The sequence below is a fragment of the Saimiri boliviensis genome, chromosome 1, assembly GCF_048565385.1.
Source record: "Saimiri boliviensis isolate mSaiBol1 chromosome 1, mSaiBol1.pri, whole genome shotgun sequence".
In the NCBI taxonomy this organism is placed as follows: domain Eukaryota; kingdom Metazoa; phylum Chordata; class Mammalia; order Primates; family Cebidae; genus Saimiri; species Saimiri boliviensis.
Window position 1 is genome coordinate 125,895,224 of NC_133449.1, and position 22,755 is coordinate 125,917,978.

General features: G+C 40.7%; 1 protein-coding gene across 2 annotated transcripts in view; it reads right to left on the reverse strand.

The window, feature by feature from the left end:
- Positions 1-3,824: 3,824 nt before the first annotated feature.
- MRPS5 (mitochondrial ribosomal protein S5) overlaps positions 3,825-22,755 on the reverse strand; it is a 36,401-nt gene continuing 17,470 nt past the window's right edge. For both annotated transcript variants that reach the window (XM_003941248.4, XM_010352005.3), the window contains exons 6-12: positions 22,332-22,366; positions 20,519-20,609; positions 17,209-17,255; positions 16,364-16,421; positions 16,008-16,070; positions 12,169-12,305; positions 3,825-9,377 (exon numbers count right to left, since the gene is read on the reverse strand). In XM_003941248.4, the coding sequence (XP_003941297.2) occupies positions 9,153-9,377; positions 12,169-12,305; positions 16,008-16,070; positions 16,364-16,421; positions 17,209-17,255; positions 20,519-20,609; positions 22,332-22,366 (656 nt within the window). In that variant the 3' untranslated portion in view covers positions 3,825-9,152. The remainder of the gene's footprint in view (positions 9,378-12,168; positions 12,306-16,007; positions 16,071-16,363; positions 16,422-17,208; positions 17,256-20,518; positions 20,610-22,331; positions 22,367-22,755) is intronic.

Genomic DNA, 22,755 nt, shown 5'->3' on the forward strand with positions numbered 1-22,755 from the left:
ATGTGTTACCTTGAACAAGTTATTTAATCTGGGAATCTAATTTCTCAAGGTTATTAATTTAAATATGTAAGTGGATTACAACACTGTCAAGCACATGTTAAGTGTTCAATAAATATCAGCACATTATAAATTAAAAAAAAAAACCTTAAAGTCACAGGACATACATACACACTAAACAATATTCTAGTTAAGAATGAGGAGCTCAATCAACATCAAAGTAATGAGCAAAATCTCTGAGGGTCTAGAATCACTGATCTGAGTGCTAAGAAAAAGGCCAAGGTGCTTCTGCCTGTCACAGACTACAGAGCTGTGGCAGCCAGTGACGGTGCTGTGCAGCACAGACACACATTGCTTCTTCCTGTACCTAGAGCTCAGCTCTCATTTGCTGGCCTCTTTCTGAAAATAAATAAGCCTCTGACCCGGCGCAGTCACTTACACCTATAATCCCGGCACTTTGGGAGGCTAAGGCAGGAGGATTGCTTGAGCACAGGAGTTCGAGACCAGCCTGGGGAACAAAGTGAGACACTGTCTCTACAAAAAGAAAAAAGAATTAGCCAGGTGTGGTGGCATGTACCTGTGGCCAGTTACAAGGGAGGCTGAAGTACAGAATCCCTTGATCCCAGAAGTTGAGGCTGCAGTGAGCTGTGTTTGCATCACTACACTACAGCCTGGGCGACGGTGCAAAACTGTGTCTAAAAAAATTAAAAAATTAAAAAAAAAATACTAAATGAGCCTCTTAGAAGCAGCGGCCCCAGGCTGTTGACATGCTGGCTTTGCCTCACATGCCACAGGTCTAGGAGGAGCTCAGAAGGCTCCACTCCCCAGGCTGCTGTTTGTCTCCTGCAGTCCACCAGCCACCACTGACACCCAGCAGGATGCTTTATTCTCCACCTACGCTACACTGGCCTGCAGTGTGGATCTTACGTAACACACACACGATGAAAAGCTCATTACTTTCAGAAAGTTAAGATGATGGTGGAGGGTGCTGGGAGCAGAAAGAAGAGTTAAGCCCCACAACTGACGTCACACATCAAGTTGATGGATTTTCAAGCTTCAGTCCCCAGATCCCATGTGTGTCCTGTCTCTGTCCCACAACTCACCCTTTAGGCTAGTGATAAACTGCAGTTTGAATGCATGATCTGCAGCTGAAAGGTGCCTGAAAACCACAAAGGAGAGGAAGAGAAGCAAATGTGATTCTTTCAAGGTAATCTTTGTCTTGCAAATCTGGAAGCTTAACTTTAATCATGTTGCTAGTAGGTACTTACAGCCCTTCAAGATCTCACATTTAGCATTTCAAACAGAAGTGATCACCTCTGTAGGTAGGACATGCTTTTTTTGCTTTTTTTTTTTTGGGGGGGGTGGAGTCTTGCTGTCGCCAGGCTGGAGTGCAGTGGGGTGATCTCAGCTCACTGCAACCTCCGACTCCCTGGTTCAAGTGATTCTCCTGCCTCAATCTCTCCTGAGTAGCTGGGATTACAGGCACGTGCCACCATGCCCAGGTAATTTTGTATGTTTAATAGAGACAGGTTTCATCACATTGGCCAGGTAGTCTTGATCTCCTGACCTCGCGATCCGTCCGCCCCGGCCTCCCAAAGTGTTGGGATTACAGGCGTGAGCTCCTGCGCCCAGCCTGGACACAAGCATTTCTAACTGCAAATTATTTCCCTGAGAAGAGAGATAGGTTTCTACTACAATCATCAATGTCTCCATTGCAGCATTCAGCAAACAGAGACTGTATTATTTGGGAAGCTCTTTCTGCCCCCTGGTGGTAGTTAAGATGTTTAGCATAAACTACACACTAAAAAGTGTACTCTTGGATAATAAATTTTGATTATGTATACACTGTGAAACCATCACCACAATCCATTTGTTGACCATATCTGTCACCGCCAAAAGCTGCTTCATGCCTCCTTTGTAATCCCTCCCTCAGACCCATCTTATCCACTCCCAGCCCCATCAAATGCTTTTAATGGACTCCTTAGTAGACTGGACACAGCTGAGGAAAGAATCTCTGAGCTTGGGGACATGTCAATAGAAACTTCCAAAACTGAAAATCCAAGAGAAAAAAGACTAAACAACAACAAAAACTGGAACAGATATAACTGTGGGGCAACAAAAGGTGTAATATATACCTAACGGGAATATCAGAAAGAAGAAAAAGAGAAAGGAATGGAAAAACTATTTGAAGCCATAATGACTCAGAATTTCCCCAAATTAATGTCAGATACCAAACCACAGATCCAGGAAAACACACACACACACACACACACACACACACACACACACGAGGTGCCAAAAAGTGTACCTACACATCACATTCACCCTGCAGAAAATCAAAAATTAAGAAAAAACCTTGAAAGCTTTCTCGGCTCACATGCATCGGTGGCAGCAGGTACAGCCTCAATGTGCAAAACAATGCCTGCGAGTTCATGGATGTGAATGTCCCATGGAAATGCTCCACCAGCAACTGTGGCATTTGTGCCAAGGATGTCATGTCCATCCAGATAAATGTGGCCAAATTTGAAAAGGTTACAGGCAGGGTTTTTTGTTTTGTTTTGTTTTGTTTGATACGGAGTCTTGCTCTGTAGCCCAGGCTGGAGTACAGTGGTGTCATCTCAGCTTACTGCAACCTCTGTCACCCGGGTTCAAGTAATTGTCTGCCTCAGTCTCTTGAGTAGCTGGGATTACAGGTGCCCACCACCACGACCGCCTAATTTTTGTATTTTTAGTAGAGACAGGGTTTCACCATCTTGGCCAGGATGGTCTTAAACTCCTGTCCTCGTGATCCACCGCCTTGGCCTCCCGAAGTGCTGGGATTATAGGCATGAGCCACTGTGCCCAGCCAACAGGCAGGTTTAATGGCAAGTTTAAAACCTATGCTACTGGCCAAGTGCAGTGGCTTATGCCTGTAATCCCAGCACTTTGGGAGGCCAAGGTAGGCGGATCACTTGTCAGGAGGTCAAGACCAGCCTGGCCAACATAGTGAAACCCAATCTTTACTAAAAATACAAACATTAACCAGGCATGGTGGCACACACCTGTAATCCCAGCTACTGGGGAGGCAGAGGCACAAGAATCGCTTGAACCTGGGAGGCAGAGGTTGCAGTGAGCCAAGATCACACCACTGCACTCCACTCCATTACAGCCTGGGCAACAGAGCAAGACTCCATCTCAAAAAAACAAAAACAAAACCTATGCTATCTGCAAGGCCATTTGCACAACAAATGAGTCAGATGACTCCATTCGCCAAATGGCCAAAGCAACAGTGTTGTTTCAAAGAACTTCTGACTAGAGAGCATCATGAATGTGCAATATTTCTCATAAAGGAATAGTTTTTTTTTTTTTTTTAATGTTGAAAGAAGCTAGAGGAAAAAAGCATCCTACCTATAGAGAAGCAAAAATAGAATTATATCCAACTTCTCCCCAAAAACGATGCAAGCAAGAGTGAAGTGAAATATTTAAAGTGGTGAGAGGAGAAAAAAAGAAAAACAAACAAACAAACAAAAAAAAACCCACCACCTAGAATTGTTTCCCGTGAAATTATCCTTCAAAAGTAAAGGAGAATAAAGATTTTTCTCAGACAGCAGGGAGTTTGATGACTTGTGAGAAACACTAAAAGTTCTTTAGAGAGAAGAAAATTCGGTAAGCCCGAAACTTGATTCTACATAAAGGAAGACCATCAAAGGAGGAATAGATGAAAGGAAAATTAAAACTTCATTTTTCTTGGTTGATCTAACAGGTAACAGTTTGTTCAAAATAGTAATAGCAACAATGTACTTGATGAGTATAGATTATATAAGTAAAATGAATGACAGCAAGAGATATGAGGGGGGAATTAGGAATACTTTATTAATGCAAGGGATTCCCACTACCCAAGAAGCAATATAGCGCTATTTGAAATTGGCCTTGGATTAGCTGTAAACGTGTACTGTAAAATCTAGGGTAATCAGTAAGTTAAAAAAAAAAAGTATATGCGAAGAAAGGGGAGAAAATTGAACCATAAGGCAGAGAAAGTAGAAGACAAAAATAGAACAAAGAACAAGGGCAACAAGCTACAGTAACGTATGAAGTATGGCAGACATTAATTCAATTATATCAAGAATCACTTTAAATGTGAATGGTCTAAATACACAAATGGAAAGACAGATTGTTAGAAGGGAGAAATTTTGATTCTTAATCAAAAACCAAGAATCAACTACATACTATCTACAATAAACCCACTTTAAATATAAAGACGCATGTAGATTAAAAGTAAAGGAATTGGAGAAAGATATCAGGCTAACACGAATCAAAAGAAAGTGGGAGTAGTTCTATCAATTTCAGACAGAGCTGACTTCAGAGCAAGGAAAATCAGCAAAGATATAGGGGCATTACATGATGATAAGGAGTCAATTTTCCAAGAAAACATATCCTTGTTTTTTGGGGTGCAAATATGGCTCATGACAGTCTCAACCTCCAAGGCTCAAACGATCCTCCTGCCTAAGCTTCCTTGTAGCTGAGACTATAGGAACACACCACCATGCTACTTTTGTAATTTTTTGTAGAGACGAGGTCTCACCATGTTGCCTAGGTTGGAAAACATTCTTTAATGAACAACGGAGCATCAAAAAATACATGAGGCAAAAACTGATAGAACTGCAAAGAGAAATAGATGAATCCTAATAATGTCCACCCTAAAGGAATCACAGAACTGTGTTACTTCTGTGATTCCTTTAGGGTGGACATTATTATAGGTTAGAGACATCAACACCCCTCTCAGACAGATCTCGTAAGAGGAACATCAGTAAGGACCCAGTTGACAGCAACACGACCATCAACCAACTGGTTATAAAGAACACTGACCATTTACGCTTTAGGTGATTATGAATATGGCTGGGTTTCTATCTACCATCTTGCATCCTGTTTTCTATTTATTTTGCCTGTTCCTTGTTCCCCTGTCCCTTTTTCTGCCTTCTTTTAGAATGCAACCTTAAAACTTATTAATAGAAAGTTTTGGCCAGGCATGGTGGCTGTCACCTGTAATCTCAGCACTTAGGGAAGCTGAGGCAGGCAGATCACGACGTCAGGAGTTTGAGACCATCCTGGCCATAGTGAAACGCTGTCTCTACTAAAAATACAAAAATTAGCCAGGTGTGGTAGCGGGTGCCTATAGTCCCAGCTACTTGGGAGGCTGAGACAGGAGAATCACTTGAACCCGGGAGGAGGAGGATGCGGTGAGCGAGATTGCACCATTGCACTCCAGCCTGAGTGACAAGAGAAATTCTGTCTCAAAAATAAGTTTTAAGATTGCATTTTTATCCTCTTTGTTGGCCTAATAGCTGTAATTGTGTTACTTCTGTGATTCCTTTAGGGTGGATTTTCAGTGCACATCTTTAACTTAAACCAATCCACCTTCATATACAACACGATTTCAAATATGTAAGAACCACATAACTACATATTTCCATTTCTCCCCTCTCCACCTTTGGGCTATTACTATATATTTTACTTCTACATGTTGAAAACCATGATACATTATTATTACTTTTGCTTTAAATAGTCAATTAGGTTTTAAAGACTTCTGAATAAAAGGATATATGAAATCCTTTATGTATATAACCTACCTAGTTATCATTTCTAGTGTTATTTCTCTGCATAGAAGCAGGTTTCCATCTGTTACCATCTTCTGCTTGAAGAATGTCTTTTAACAACTCTTATAAGGCTGATTACATTCTTTCAGGTTTTACATCTGGAAAACTCTCCATTTTTAATCAAAGAATTCCAGGTTGGTAATGTCTCTTTCCATTTCTCCCCTCTCCGCCTTTGGGCTATTATTTATTTAATAATATTTGGAAATAGTTTAAATATAAACACTTTAAAAATGGTGTTTGTCTCTTGCCTTGCATTATTTCCAACAAGAAAGCTGCTGTCTTTACCTTTCTTCCTCTGTACCTAAGCTGTGTTCTCTTTCTCTCTCTTCCTCACTTCTAAAGTTTCCTCTTATATTGCCAGATGAAATTTGATTGATACAATTCATTGCATTTCTTGGGTCTCACTAGTTGTCATCAATTCAGCTATTATTTCTTCAAATATTTTTTTACACCTTCTTTCTCCAGGGACTCCAGTAACATACATATTTGGCTCCCAAAGTTGTCCCATAGTTCTCTGAAGCTCAATTTCTCCGACCATCTCTTCTTCGGCAGTCTTTTTCCTGTTTAAGTTGCTGTCTTCAAATTCTCTTATCTTCTTCTGAGATGTCCAATCTGCTGTTAACTGCATCCAGTGTTTTTCATCAGATATTATAGTTTCCATCTCTAGAGGTTCAATTTGTTCTGTATCTTCCATCCCTCTACTTAGTATGTTTTTCTCTCTAGCTTTTTGAACATATGGAATACAGTCATAATACCTGCTTTAATGTTGTCTACTGATTCCTGGGTCAGTTTTGATGGACTTATTTTTCCCTTCATTATGAGCTTATTTTCATGCTTCTTTGCATGCCTAGTGATTTGTTAGATACCAAGTACTGTATATTTTACTTTATCGGATATATTTCTTGTATTCCTTTATTCTTGAGCTATGTTCTGGAACACAATTAAATTACCTGGAAACAGATGTGTTCGTTTGGTCTTTTTTTTAAGCTTTGTGAGTTGGGACCAGGGGTAGTTTTTATATAGAATTAATTTTTCTACCATTAGAGCATCTTAGTTTTCTTCCAATGCCACTTAGGTTACAAGATTTTCCACTGTGGCTATTGAAAACAGGCACTATTTGCAGCTCTAAACACTGTTCCCTCTTATTCTTTTGGGTGAGTTTCCTCACAGGCATGCACTGTGTATAACTGAGTATCTGATGGAAACTCTCTACAGATCTTAGTTCTCCTGCTGTGCAGCCCTCCCGTCAAAGGCATTCTCCCCTGTGAACTCTAACCACCTTGACTGCCCAACTGCACGTCAGCTCCAGGAAACCGCCAGGTCCTGATGGGGTAACCCTTCCTGGAGCCATGGACTTTTTCCAGATATTAAGTACAGATAATTTTGTTTCCCCTCTCCAGAGGATGATTGTCCTTTGTTGCTTAAAGTTCATTGTCTCGGTATTTGTTAGGTATTTAAAAAAAGGAAGTTAAACAAGACAGTTAACTTCTAGGAAATAACTACCTTACTCTAGCAAAATACCACAGGAAAAAAAAGAGCCCCACCCTCACCGAATATAACAGGCTGAGAACGTTCACCATCCAGCCTAAGACAGCCTTCTCCCTATGTCGTGGTGTCATCAGGGTGCTCCTCCTAATTCCAGCAGAAAGGCAGCAGCGGAGGTCTCCAGAAGAGCCACAGTAGGAAACCTGGATCTCCATCCTTACCAGGCAGTAATGAGGCTGTGCCCCATTGCACACCGGCACCATCAGAGGAAGCATGCTGAGAGATGTAAATAACTCCCAGAGATTCATTGCATAACAGTGAAGATGTCCAGGATACAGCCAAAGTCACTCATCATAACAAGAACCAGGAAATTGTAAACTTGAATGAGAAAAAACATCAAGGGATGTCAACACTAAGATGACACAGACATATGACAACAATTTTTTTTTTTTTTTTTTTGAGACAAGTTCTCACTCTGCTGCCCAGGCTAGAGTGGTGTGAACAAAACTCACTGCAACTTCAACCTCCTGTGATCAAATGATCCTCCCACTTCAGCCTCCTATGTAGCTGGGACTACAGGCACCATGCCTAGCTAGCTAACTTTTAAATTTACTTTTTATTTTTTGTAGAGATGAGGTCTCACTTTGTTGCCCAGGCTGGTCTCAACTCTTGAACTGAAGTAGTTCTCCTGCCTCAGCCTTGCAAAGTGCTGGATTACAGGCATGAGCCACCACACCCAACTGATGAGAAGGATTTTAAAGCAGCCATCATAAAAATGCTTCAGTGAGCAATTACAAACACTTTTGAAGCAATCAAAAAAAAAAAAAAAAAAAAGTCTCAGCAAATAGAAAACCTCAGCAAAGAAACAGGAGATATAAAAAAGAAATCCAATGGAAATTTTAATTAAAATACACGATGATCGCCACAGTTAAAGTACTGCATGGATGGTTCACGAGCAGAATGGAAAGGAAAGGGAAAATAACCAGTTATCCTGAAGCTAAGACAACAGAAATGACCTAAACTGAGCAACAGAGAGAAAACAGACTGGAAAAAAAATAATAACACAGAGCCTCAGAGACTCATTAGATGATAATAAAAGATTTAACATTTAGAAAAAAATAAAGAGAGCTTCAGGGACTCACGGGACAATAATTAAAGGTTTAACATTTGTGTCATCAGTGTCCCAGAAAGAGGATGTAAGTGGGGCAGAAAAAGTATCCAAAGAAATAAAATATATACATACACATACATATATACACACACACACACACACACACACACACACATATATATGTTTATATATATATATATATATATATATATACTTATATGTATATGTTTCCCAGAATGGGTAAAAACTTTTGTAAAGCATGTTTCTCATAGGGGGCTTATATCAAGAAACTGTAAGGAACTCAATAATAACAAAAAATAACTTTTTAAATGGGCAAAGGCTCTGAATAGACATTTCTCCAAAAAACACATACAAATGGCCAATAAGCACATGAAAAAATGTTCAACATCATCAGCCATCAGGGAAACACAAGTCAAAATTACAATGGTGTACAATTAATACACCATTTAACATTTCCAACAGAAGCCTACAGGCTTCCATTTCCACTGTGGAAAACAGTTTGGCAGTTCCTCAAGGTAGTCAAGTTTCTTAACTGCTCTGTAAAATGAAGTTAATCACATTCACTTTGGACGAATGAGTTAATATATATATTAGCTACAATTATTATAGCAATTATTATTGTGCATATTACTGATTGGGTCAGATTATTAGCCCTGTCTCCCTAACTCATTTGCTACTTTGGATGAATATTTAAGGTAGTCTTGAACTGAGATATACATGTAAAGATCCTATCACACTGGCATGTACCATGTGCTCAATAAACGAAAGCTGTAATTATTTATTTCTCAACAGTTTAAACTTTCCTCAAAACAAACAAAAAACAAGGCAACACCCCAAGCTGTGAGGAGCTGAGTCTCTCCTAGGTATGGGGCAGCACAGGCACTGGCTGCACAAAGCCAGAAAGGTTACATGGCACCTCTCTTTAAATTAGACCACACAGAGCCTTTAATTCCCTGCGCAGTCTTCACATCTTGCCAGTCCAGTTTGATGTCTGGAACTTCATCTTCTGGTTCTGGATCCTTACTCAGTGCCCCCCGCGGGGAGGCAACCACAATGGGCAGAGGACCACATTCCTCCCGGATTTCCACAACATGGAGGCCCTTCTTATCAGCCAGCTGTTGATGGGTTTCCTAGGCCAGACCAAATTGAGAACAGGTTAGGTCTGAAGTACATTTGCAGCATAAAAAGCAGAACTTCCACAGGGAGAAGGAAGCCAGCAGTACAGCCTAGGGGAATTCAAAGACCATTTCAGTGGATTTGGGTTAATGTGTTTTGTGGCTAAACTTTGGTAACCTGTCATGGGTGGTGCCATTTCAGCCTCATCTGCCTCATCTGCCCACCCCAAACCGGGACAAAGGAAGGCCCTTGGCCACTGGTCCCTTGGCTTCTAAACCCTCCTGATTATGCACTACGCTATGCCAAACACTGAACTTGAATCTCACCAATCCCCTAGATCTAACTACCAATTTACAGTAAATACACAGGAGAGAAGACATTAAGGACCCCAGAGGTGTTTTAGTCAGCAATAGACCGGGAAGCACTATGAAACAAACAAGCTGGATTCCTCAGCAAAAAAATCATAAGGGGCAGGGAAAGACGAGGGGAAACCTATTGAAAAGGCATAGCAAAAACATACAACACATTGACCTATTCTGCAGCCTGATTCAAACACTTTGTGTAAAAAGCATTTTTTAAATCTAACAAATGGAATTTGTTCGTTTAGACAAATGTTCATTAGTCCAAATGTTCATTTGTATGAACACTGTTCCAATGTTCATTTGTATGAACATTGATAGGACATTTAATGATACAAGTTACTGTTAAATTTTTAGGTATGATAATAGTATTATAGGGTATTTTTTAATGCTTATCCTTTAGAAAATATATACTAAAATATTTAGGGGTAAAATAAAATGTCTGAGATTTGGCTCAAAATAACTGGGGGTGGTACTGAGAAGCAACTGGTCATCAGCTAGGTGACAGGGCCATGGGGATTCACTGTAGAGGGAGGCCACAGAGATCTGGAAGCAGGCAGATTAGTTCAGTAGACATTATTCACGGTACAATGACATACCTGATATGTCAATCCCATGATCCCAGGCCTTATGGCTGCCTTGCACTATTCTAATTCTATGTATGTTTTAAATTAGAAAAGAGATGAGCCGTTTCATAAACAAAATAAAATAATTTATATTGGTGTATCTTTCAATCAAAGGCATATCACCTAAACTGGTAACATCTTTTTCTTTTTGTGTAGCATATTAAATAATGTAACCCGGCCGGGCGCGGTGGCTCAAGCCTGTAATCCCAGCACTTTGGGAGGCAGAGGCGGATGGATCACGAGGTCGAGAGATCGAGACCGTCCTGGTCAACATAGTGAAACCCCATCTCTACTAAAAATACTAAAAAAAAATTAGCTGGGCATGGTGGTGCGTGCCTGTAATCCCAGCTACTCAGGAGGCTGAGGCAGGAGAATTGCCTGCACCCAGGAGGCGGAGGTTGCGGTGAGCCGAGATCGCGCCATTGCACTCCAGCCTGGGTAACAAGAGGGAAACTCTGTCTCAAAAAAAAAAAAAAAAAAAAAAAAAAAAAAAATAATGTAACCTTTTATAGCTGATAGCATTTTAGGAGAGATGATATATGGTAATCATGTCAGAAGGTTTAAAAAACTAACAGAAAACAAAAATATCACATAAAAGAACAAGTCTACTGGATCATAAATAAACCTATCTAAAACCAACATCTTAATTAAACCTCTAATGTTTCAACTTAGAAGTGCTGTGAAAGGTGTTTTAGGCAGTACCAACAAACACGAAAAGCTTCAAAAACATCTTTTACCTAAAGCCTTCTTTTTCTTCTAATTTTCCTAGAGATGTGGAAAATTACTCCCTGGATCACTTTAACTAAAACCCACCACTGTACTCTTGAAGTGTCAGGAAGCCTGCCAAAGTCCTCACCTAACAGAGTTCAGCAAATGAAACCTACCGAACCGAATCTGCTCATCCATCTATGCTAAGGTCTACCCATCCTTTCAAGAGACAGGCCAGCCCTACTGGGCAAGCAGGATGGGTACCCAAGAATGGGGGACCAGTGCAGTCACCGTCCTCTCCTCCATGGTGGGTGACTGGAAGCTGGGCCCACCTATGAGGAATAGTAACCTGGCAAGTTCATAGTTTCTTACCCACCCAGGCATCAGTCCGAACTACCTACGCAGGTAACGGGAAACTGACTGTGCTTGCCCTGAATGCAGAGTGCTTCACCCTAGCCCCGGCTGAAAGGACTAAATTAGGAAATGGAGTCCGGGTGCGGTGGCTCAAGCCTATAATCCCAGCACTTTGGAAGGCCAAGGCAGGTGGATCACGAGGGCGACAGATTGAGACCATCCTGGTCAACATGGTGAAACCCCGTCTCTACTAAAAATACAAAAAATTAGCTGGGCATGGTGGCGTGTGCCTGTAATCCCAGCTACTCAGGGGGCTGAGGCAGAAGAATTGCCTGAACCCAGGAGGCGGAGGTTGCGGTGAGCCGAGATCGCGCCATTGCACTCCAGCCTGGGTAACAAGAGGGAAACTCTGTCTCAAAAAAAAAAAAGGAAATGGATGTTCTCTTTTTATTTTACTTTTCCATACTTTCAGAGCTTTAGAACAGCATGTGTTATTTTCATAATAACATGTAGATTGTAATTCCTGGCTTGAAATAACGCTACTTAGAAAAATCCATGAAGTACTTTTTAAAAGGTAATTTTAATGAACTTTTCAGTGAATTTAACTAAACGGATGCAGTCACAGACAGCAAAGAATGCCCAATTCCTCAGGTGCCCACAGGAAAGATTCTCCAGAAGGCCCCAGGGCATGGTAGTCCCAACACACACAACTGAAATACAAACTAAAACTTTTGTTTCAGACCCCAGGAGAAGGTTACCTGTCTGGAGAGCCCATGGAAGAGTCCCCGGGTGAGGTTGAGCATATTGAGGGACCCAGAGACCTTGGCATACATGTCTTTGATGCCAATGAGCCGGCAGATGGTAATGATGGCCCTGTGGCAGTGGAGGCCATAACCTAGAAATAGAGAAACCAGGTGAAACACAGCCCACTTGCCTGAAGTGGGCGGAGTCACCCTGCTGACTTTCACATGGCTTCAGGCTCAGGGCTTCAGGAAACTGATTCATATTCTGGTATCACCACTTCCTAGTGAGTCGACCCTTGACAACTTAACTTCTAAGATGACACTTACTTAAACAGGATACTACAAGGATTAAAAAGATGACATCTATAAATATCTTGAACACAGAGGGTAAAAAAACAGGACTGTTACTAACAAAGATGCATGAAAATTCTTGGCACCCCAGACTCATGTTAACTAAGGATGGAGGGACACATCTCTTCTCAGCCTCCTTCACTGTTCTGTTGCCCTGAGCAGAGGGTCCACTTCCTCCTCCTAGAGAAGCTCTTCTTTTCTTATGGTAACATATCCTTTCCCAGATTTCCTTCTAGCTACTGGCCTGTCCTTCCCTCCTTGCTGGCCTCTAAATCTTTGGGGGTCTCCCCTCCAGCCACTTGCCCTACCCCCATTTCCACCTGTAATCCCTTCTCCAGAGAGCTTTAAAAACACAAGCCAAACATGTTGCTCCCCATGTAAAGAGACCCCCCTACCCCGCTCTGTTCTCGAGATTAAAATAAAGAATGCCATGGCCTATAGAGCCCTCTGTGCCTGAGTCCTGCCCACCTCTGACCTCATCTAGAGACACACCACCTCCTGCTAGCGTCCCTGCCTTGAGGACTGCACTTGGGATTCCCTCTGCCTGGAATGTCCTCCCAGCTTTGCCCCCTTGGCTCCTTCTCACCTTCAAGGTCCCACTCAAATTGCTTCTCCTCAGACACGCCTTCTGTGACCATGCTGCTCAAGGTGGCATCCTTCCTTCCACCTTCCTCCCTCCTACTCTAATACAGTACCCTGATTAGGGTACTCAAAGAAACCTGTTTATCCAATGTTTCCCCCCAGTAGAAGATGACTTCCATAAGGGCCAGGATATTGTTTGTTTACGACAGTGTCCCCAGAGCCTATAGCAGTACCTGGCAAATGCAGGTGGAGTGAGGGAACGTGAAGGGGCCCAAGTGTGGCCTTTAACTTTCTTATTTGCCAGACATGAAACTAAGCACACACCTCTTCTGCTCCAAGGTAGAAGATCTACTCTAGAAGTTGGACATTACTGTCTTTCTCATTTGACTTTTTATGGTCAAGAACTATTCCTTCTACTTGAGAGGGCCAATGAACTGTGGCCTCCATAATTATGCTAAAGCATGCAAGAACTTAAGAGGATAGCTAAAGACAGGACACAATGGAGTCCTTTGTTCTTCCATGTGGAGTTATTTACACACAGAATATGTGCCCATGTGTGAACACAATGTACCCACGTCTGGATGAGCACAAGTGCACACACACCTAGAGGGAGATACACATGGAAGGGGGTATCATGCAGATTCCAGAAGGAGCTGAGAGGCAGCCTCTACCCTGCCACTGCTCTCTGGATGACCCAGACAAGAAGGCTCCTCCCTACAATACCTACTTAGCAGTGCTGCTGGTGAGCATCGAGGTGTGTAATACACAGTACCTGGACCAGCACAGACAAAGCACAAATGCTGGCCACTGTGTCACACATACACAAACACCCACGTGACAGTGGTCGTAGTCTTATGGTAATGATTTGACTACCTTCCAGGCAGAGACTATGTCAAAAAAACACTTGTTTAATGAAACTTAATGTGTATATTTAAGTGGCAAAGTTTTGCAGTGCTGTGTGTGGAACTGAATACTGTCCTATTGCCAAGGTAGACGTGTTCCATGGTTAAGTAAGTTTGGAAACACACTTTCCATTTCCCTTGGGAGATTCATATTGCATGGCAGTGCATTAAAGACTGCAACGTTCACAAAGATGCACAAACACTTTTGGTGCCTTTCCTTAATCCTGTTCTGACATTTGGCGTCCTTTCTGGAGTAACACCTATTCTATCTCCCACAGAACTAGCAACACATAGGAACATCATTTAGGAAATGCCTATTTGTACATGTACGTACAGAATGTCTATAAATGTACACGTATTTAGGAAATGTCTAAAAGTACTATAGACTGTTTTAGTTTCAAAATCAGAATATTTAACCCCAATAAACAGGTAATGGTCTAGCTAATACAATACAGCTTTGATTAAAAGACAGGAAAGATTTTAAAAGGTAGCTTCTTCAATTAAATTAAAATTGAAGCAGTCATTCAAAAATCATCCAGATATAAAAATGTATCTAAACAACATTGCCCAACATAAATATAATGCAAGCCACAAGCAGATGCATAGACATAATTTTAAACATTCTCATAGATGCATTTTCTAAAGTTTTTTAAAAGTTTATTTAGTAATGTGTTTTATTAACCCAATATGTCCAAACATTATCATTTAAAAATGTTATCAATACAATAACATTTTTGAAATATTTCATATTCTTTTTTTGTACTAGGTCTTTGCATTCTGGTGCGTATTTGACAATTAGAGCACATCTCAATAGCCCCATGTGAAGTGCTCCCTAGCCAGGCCGGCTAGTGGCTACTGTGTGGGACAGCACAGATCTAAACCTTGAAGTCCACTCAACACCTTTTCTAATGACAAAATATATGGTTTTTATCCAGCATTTAAATGGTTAATTATGGTTTTAAAGCAGAAGGCAACTTCTGGTGCATTAACACAACTGATTCTGTATTTGAGGGCTATTTATTTCCAAGCCATAGCTCTAGCAAAGTTGTATTAGAAGCTTTGATAAGAAATTTTAAATATGATGTTTTATCTCTTCTGACTCAAAACTTTTTGAGATTTATATACCAAAAGTTACATAAAATCATTCCTTATTGTAGAACTACAGGTGAAATGCAAATCAGAATGTTCAAGAATCCTACACTCAGAGACCACTAGGCATGCCTGCCCTAGCACATGACCCTAAACTCTGCCTTCCTGCCTTCTTTTTTTTTTTTGAGACGGAGTTTCGCTCTTGTTACCCAGGCTGGAGTGCAATGGCACGATCTCGGCTCACTGCAACCTCTGCCTCCTGGGTTCAAGCAATTCTCCTGCCTCAGCCTCCTGAGTAGCTGGGATTACAGGCACGTGCCAACATGCCCAGCTAATGTTTTGTATTTTTAGTAGAGACGGGGTTTCACCATGTTGACCAGGATGGTCTCGATCTCTCGACCTTGTGATCCACCCGCCTCGGCCTCCCAAAGTGCTGGGATTATAGGCTTGAGCCACCGCGCCCGGCCTCTTCCTGCCTTCTTGTCCATAAAACAGGAAAGTCCATCTCTGCATCATCCCTAGTGCCTAGAGTAGCACCCAGCTCACAGAAGACATTCAATCAGAACTTGATGTGCAGTAAACACCTGCACCTGAATAAGTTAGAACAGAAATGTCTAAAAGCAACAACGAATTTCCTGTGAGGAACTAATATTCCCACTCCTCCAAACCCTACTCCACTCAGTTGCTATTTCCCATTTCCAATGTGCTCTCCCCACCATCAAGTATTCCTGGAACAAGCCTGTGCTCACGGGAGCCTGTGTGCCTTGACTATTCTTTATTTCTCTGAGAGCCTCATCATTCTTAAATCTAATATGAGCTCTTAAATCAAGATGAATTCAACTAAAGATGAGCAAAAACAGAGGAGAGGACAGAACTGTTAAACAATTTCTCTGCTTTATCATCAACAAGTGGTAAGAGTTTTAAAGTTACCTTTGGGTTGTTTCTTCATCTTGATATGTGTCCTTTTATATCTTAATGAAATATCATGGAATACTGGAAGGTAAAAACATAAACACAGAAGGTTTAGGTGTGTGGCTTTAATGCCTTTGCAAATATTGCAAAGCAATGTATACTAGCCTCAACCGCCAGTGCACATTCACCAAGGATAAATGATAAGCTCTAAATTCATTCACTTTACTAACCTTCTTAGGAGATTGTTTTCATAATTCATGTGTTTGTAAGAATGTAATAAGAGAGAGCACAAAGATAACTATAGAGATACATTGCCACACATACTTTAACAAATGTAATCCTGCAAATTAAAAAAAAAATAGATTAACACTCACTTGTATGGTCTTCATATCGTTCTATATAATGCAAATAGTGAACTGCTCTGTTCTTTGCCTGAAAGAAGGAAAATGTTTTTCTTAAATGTGTTGAAATTTACATCTTTTCAAGGATTCCAAAAATACTTTTAATAAAATGTTTCATTATTAAAAATTCATTTATGCAAAAAGGTTAGTATATACTTCTAAAATATAAGGACTTATTTTTTTAAACTCTTAACCACAATATCACTATCATGCCTAAAAAAAAGTAACAATAATTCCTGGCCAAGCGTGGTGGCTTACGTATGTAATCCCAGCACTTTGGGAGGCTCAGGTAGGCAGATCACTTGAGGTTAGGAGTTCAAGACCAGCCTGACCAACATTGAAAATCCCCATCTCTACCAAAAATACAAAAATTAGCCAGGCATGGTGGGGGGCACCTGTAATCCCAGCTACTTGGGAGGTGGAGACAGGAGAATTACTTGAACCCAGGGGACAGAGGTTGCGGTGAGTCAAGATCATGCCATTGCACTCCAGCCTGGAAAACAAGAGTGAGATACTATTTCAAAAAAAAAAAAAAAAAAAAAAATTAACAATAATTCCTTAGTATCTTCAAACACTCTGTCAGTGTTGAAACTTCCACAGCTGTCTCCTAACTTGGCTAGGCAATTATAAATCTGATAAAAAATGGTGTGAAGGAATGTAAGTACTTCTGAAACTGATTTTTATGAGCTAATTAAATCTTGACAGCAAGCCTCCTGGGAACGTTCTGGGACAAATTATCTTTTTGTGGTTCCCACTGTGTCTACCATATAGCTTACTTATCTTTTACTGAGTGTCAACCAAGAAAAGAATGTACATACCTTCCTCAAAGCATCGAACCGGTCAGCGGCTTTCCCAAGAGCAAAACCTTAAAAAAAAAAAAAAAAAAAGCAAAACTAAGAAAAGTGACAAACATTTGGCCCATGTGGCTTTTGCCACATCTCAAGTTTCACCTCCTACAATATTTTCTAGCACTTCATTTTTCCACCACCCACAAAAGACTTGCTATACAAAACCAATAACCGGCTGGGTGTGGTGATTCACACTCGTAATCTCAGCACTTCAGGAGGTTAAAGTGGGAGGATCACTTGGGTCCAGGAGTTTAAGACCAGCCTGAGCAATATAGCAAGAGTCTCTACTAAAAATAAAATTTAAAAAATTTGCCTAGCATGGTGGTGCCTGACTGTGGTCCCAACTACTTGGGAGGCTGAGGTGGGAGGATTACTTGAGTTTGGGAGTTTGAGGGTACAGAGCTATGACTATACTCCAGCAAGCAGCCTGGGCAATAGAGCAAGACCCTGTATCAAAACCAAAAAAAAAAAAAAAAAAAAAAAAAAGTAACAAAACATGAAGCTACAGAGATCTGTTTTTAATTATTCTGGAAATAATAAATTTAAACATATTTATAAAAGCCAAGGTTAGATGTGGCCTTTTAAAAATAGCTAGATAAAATACACTTAACTTTTAAAAAACTAAGTATGTTCGAAATTAATCAGGTAAATCACTTTGAACAGTTAAAGATAGATTAAAGGGGCGAGGCATGGTGGCTCATGCCTGTAATCCCAGCACTTTTGGAGGCCAAGATGAACAGACTGCTTGAGCTCAGGAGTTCAAGACGAGTCTGGGCAACATAGTGAGACCCTGTCTTTACAAAAAATACAAAAATTAGCCAGGCATAGTGGTAGGTGTCTGTTATCCTTGCTGCTCAAGAGGCCGAGGTCAGAGAATCACTTAAGCTCAGGAGGTTGAGGCTGCAGTGAGCTGTGATGATGCGACTGCACTACATCTGGGGTGACAGAGCAAGACCCTGTCTCAGGAAGGAAAAAGGCAAAACAAAACAGAACGGGTGGGAAAAAACATCCACTGCTATGAAGTAAAACTATGATTTCACTGGAACGTCAAATGGAATTCAGATTTTAATTAACCAGGAATCCAAATATATGACTCTTTAGTTTACAAACTCTTAACTATGAAATATGGTTTACCAGCAGTTACAGAGATGCTGCCATTATTTGCTGCCACTGTATCTTGTTTTGAACAACGTATTTTGTTTCTACATTATACAGGGGAAAATAACATAAGACAATACTGCTCTATATGATACGTGGGACCTCTGAGACTTGGGACAAAAGAGGCCGTGAATGCCAATTCCTAGTTTAAACAAAAGAAATTAAATCATGGAAGTTCTACAGGAAAATACGGGGAAACTTATTAATATTTATAATCTTCAAACGACCCTTTCTAAGCAAGACAGAAACCTAGTCATGATAAAAGATTGATACATTTGCCACAGAAAGGCTTAAAACTTCTGTGTGGGGAAAAAATTAAAACCAAAGTCAAAATATCTGACTGACAAAGGGCTAATGTCCTTAACTCACAAACAGCTTATACCAATCAGTAAAGAAAATAATAACCACCCAATAGAAAAATGGGCAAAGCACATAAATGAACAGATCTCAAAAAAAAAAAAAAAAAAAAGATGGCCAATAAACATGTAAAATGGTGTTCAAGCTCTCATACTTTAAAAAATACAAATAAAAACTGAGTTTTTATTTGAGAGATTTGTTTCACAAATCATACTGACAATCAGTAAAATTTAATGACACCCAAGGCTAGCAAGGGCGAGATGGCGTAGAGCAACATACACTGGTGCAACCTTTTGGGAAGGGGAAATCTCGCAATATTTATCGACACTTAAAATGCATATAACCTTAGGGCAGCAATTTCACTGCAACAAGTTTCCTCTATTGATATACTTGCAGAAGTAAAACAAATTACATATACACGAACTATACTGTTTTTTATAATTAGTAAAAATTTGGAAACAACATAAATATTCAGCAACAAGGAAAAGGTTACAAAAATTATCCATGGACAATGGAACGCTTTGCAACCAGTACAAATAATCAAGGACAATGTTTATGTTAATCTGAGTATTAATATCGCTGAGTATAATACTAAGCAAGAAAATCACAGTGCAAAATTATGGCTATAATGTGATCCCTTTGTGTAAATTTTTTTAATGATATGTGACAATAATGCGAACATCACATTTCAGGAAAGGTACAAAGGTAGCTGTTAGGCCTGGTTTCCTTGGGCCACATACCATATATATATATGTATTACTTTTGCTTTGAAAATGTCAGTATGGGCTAACTAGGTGATTTTCCTGTTTTCTTCTCCTTCAACAGACATGAACACATTTCAAAAACAGGTGTCCACTATGGTAACTATATATAGGAGAAAATGTAAATAACCAGCAAACCTACTAATTGGAGTAAACACTATTAACCTTTTCAGTGTATAGTTTTCCAGTCTTGTCTTTGCAGATAAATATATATTTTTTTTGGTTTTTTTTTTTTTGAGACGGAGTTTCGCTCTTGTTTCCCAGGCTGGAGTGCAATGGCGCGATCTCGGCTCACCGCAGCCTCCGCCTCCTGGGTTCAGGCAATTCTCCTGCCTCAGCCTCCTGAGTAGCTGGGATTACAGGCACGTGCCACCATGCCCAGCTAATTTTTGTATTTTTAGTAGAGACAGGGTTTCACTATGTTGACCAGGACGGTCTCGATCTCTTGACCTCGTGATCCACCCGCCTCAGCCTCCCAAAGTGCTGGGATTACAGGCTTAAGCCACCGCGCCCGGCTGCAGATAAATATATTTAAAAAAAAAACTAGGATTTTATATGGTCTTATATAAAGTTTTTGTGTTTTTTAACTTAGCATATTATTTTATAAGTAATTTCCCATAATTCTTTAATGGACAGAGAATATTACATTATATGTCTTTAATGGATAGAGAATATTACATTATATGGCTATATTGTTTTTATAACCATGGCCCTATTGAACATTTAGTGTTTTTCTCTCTAATTTTCCACTATTATGCATAATAAAATAATGTCCTAAGCCTTTTATAATACTCCTTTTCCTCGGAGGAAAAGGCATTTTCATCTTTTCTCTCTAAGGGATGTGATGGGCTTAACACAAGCTTTGTGAACCCAAGCCACTAAAAGGTTTAATCAGTGCAAAAAGTCTGGCCAGCAGCATGATACTGTAGGCTCCACAGCATGGGCCCATAACACACCTGTCCCTGCACACCACCGCCACTGAGGTGCCAACACTCCCCACTCACCTGCAGCTCCTCTTCCATTCCCCACAGCCACCAGGACACGGACCGATTTCTTTCTTCCCTCTTTCGCTGTCATACTGAAAACATTTCTTACCTAAAAGGCAAAATGTCTCAGAGATATAGCACATTAAGAAAATCTGAAGGAGTTCCCTCCTGGAGGGATGTGCCTTTCTTGCAGGCATACATGGTGAACAGGCACACACAGAGAACATCCTCCAACTCCCGAGCACAAGTAGCAGACTTTCTCTAAACAAAACCTCCTGGACTGTTTCAGGAAGAAAACAGAAATGAGACTTTCTCTTCATTTCACAGGGTTATCAGAGGGTTCAACTGAGAAAACTTTTAAAGGAATCTGACATTATACATCTCGATATATCCTGTCTTAATGAATGTACCACAAGAAAGAAAAAAGTTGCTGATCAAACTTTGATACAGTTTATCACTGATTGTAAGATGTATCCCCATGTCAGAGATGTTAAAATGTGAGGAAAATAATCCTCAGAAATTATGACATGCAGTATACAGACATAACCAGCACAGGACTGGCTCTCTATGCTAAGGATTAAGATATATGATTTTTTTTGAGACAAGAGTTTCGCTCTTGTTGCCCAGGCTGGAGTGCAATGGCATGATCTCAGCTCATTGCAATCTCTGCCTCCCAAGTTCAAGCAATTCTCCTGCCTCAGCCTCCCAAGTAGCTGGGGTTACAAGCATGTGCCACCATACCTGGGTAATTTTGTATTTTTAGTAGAGACGGAGTTTCTCCATGTTGGCCAGGCTGGTCTTGAACTCCTGACCTCGTGATCCACCCACCTTAGCCTCCCATAGTGCTGCGATTACAGGTGTGAGCCACCGTGCCCGGTAGGATTAGCATATTTGGAAATATTTGGAAATACTTGCTTATTCTGAACTATAGGAAAATGTATATTTTTTTCTGTGTATTTAAAAGGCCAGGAACTATGAACTGTTAACTAAACTGCTTACACAGCAGCTGGCTCTCTGGTACATACCTCTCTCTTTCCCATAAAATGGGGTTAAAAGGAAATGGAGCTTGAATCCACCCCGATGGATCTTACAGAAAATCACCCACATATATATGAATTCTTCAAAGAGATTAACTTTCAAAAGCTCTAAGTGGGAATACCAAAGCCATAATATTGGTAAACATTTTAAATCCTACAATGCAACTCATACTGAGGTAACAATACAGATATTAGGTGAGGCTCAATCACAAACTCAATAAATGATTATTCCACATGGTATTAAACACTGAGCATTCAGTGCCAGCTCAAAGGGAAGTAGACTATTTTAGAGAATGTTCCAGAAAGTGACTATAGTTTACTTGATACAGGCTTTAGTTTCAAAGGCCTGTGAGCAACCCAGAGACCATTTCCCCATCAAAAACCAGACATGCACCACAACTTTAAGCTTTCTACCCTGCCCCAGGGCTCAACCCAACCCCAGCTTCCTGCATTGAGTGCTAGATACAGCTGGTCTATAATTCAAAAATAGACTCCCAATGCTACTTTAGTGTTAGGAAAGAGGAAATTTAAACCTAATCTCCAAATCCTGTAGTTAACAATACCACCTTACCATGAGACCTCAATTTGGTAGCACCCCCACAAAGAGTGCAGTAGTCAGAAGAGCAAGTATCAAGCAAATGAAATTAAAGTTGCATAATTTCCTTCCCCAGATCAGCTGTGTATCAGAAATAGTATGCCAAGGCATTCCCTCACAGTTCCTCTTGTCCTGTCCCTGCCCCACCCACCCCAACCTTTCCAAAGGCTTAGCCAGGTATTTCATTCTGCAAGCCTACCTCAAGTATTCTGGTATCAAAATCCTCGTATGTTTCTGCAGGAAGAAAAGAAACAGGCATACAGATGAAATGTGTGTACACAACTAACATGAAAACATTTTCAGCATGGGCACCATCACAGATCTTTTGGTCCTACTCTCAAGGTCATGCCCCAGTCACCCCTCATCACTAGAGACTGCTCCACCAGTAAGTTCATAAACTCAGACACTGATCCCACTGGCACCCTCCTCCCCATCCATCTCTATCTCATCAGCTTCTGGCCCCTCCAGACCCTGGATCCCTGCTTTCCCTTTGCTTCCCTCTGTCTTCACGGCCTCTCCCACTCAGCCAAGACACCATAGTCCATAATTTCCACCAGATCGTGAATGCCCTCAAACCCTTCACCCTTTGCTCTCTCCACACTAGCCAGACCTGCAACTCTTGG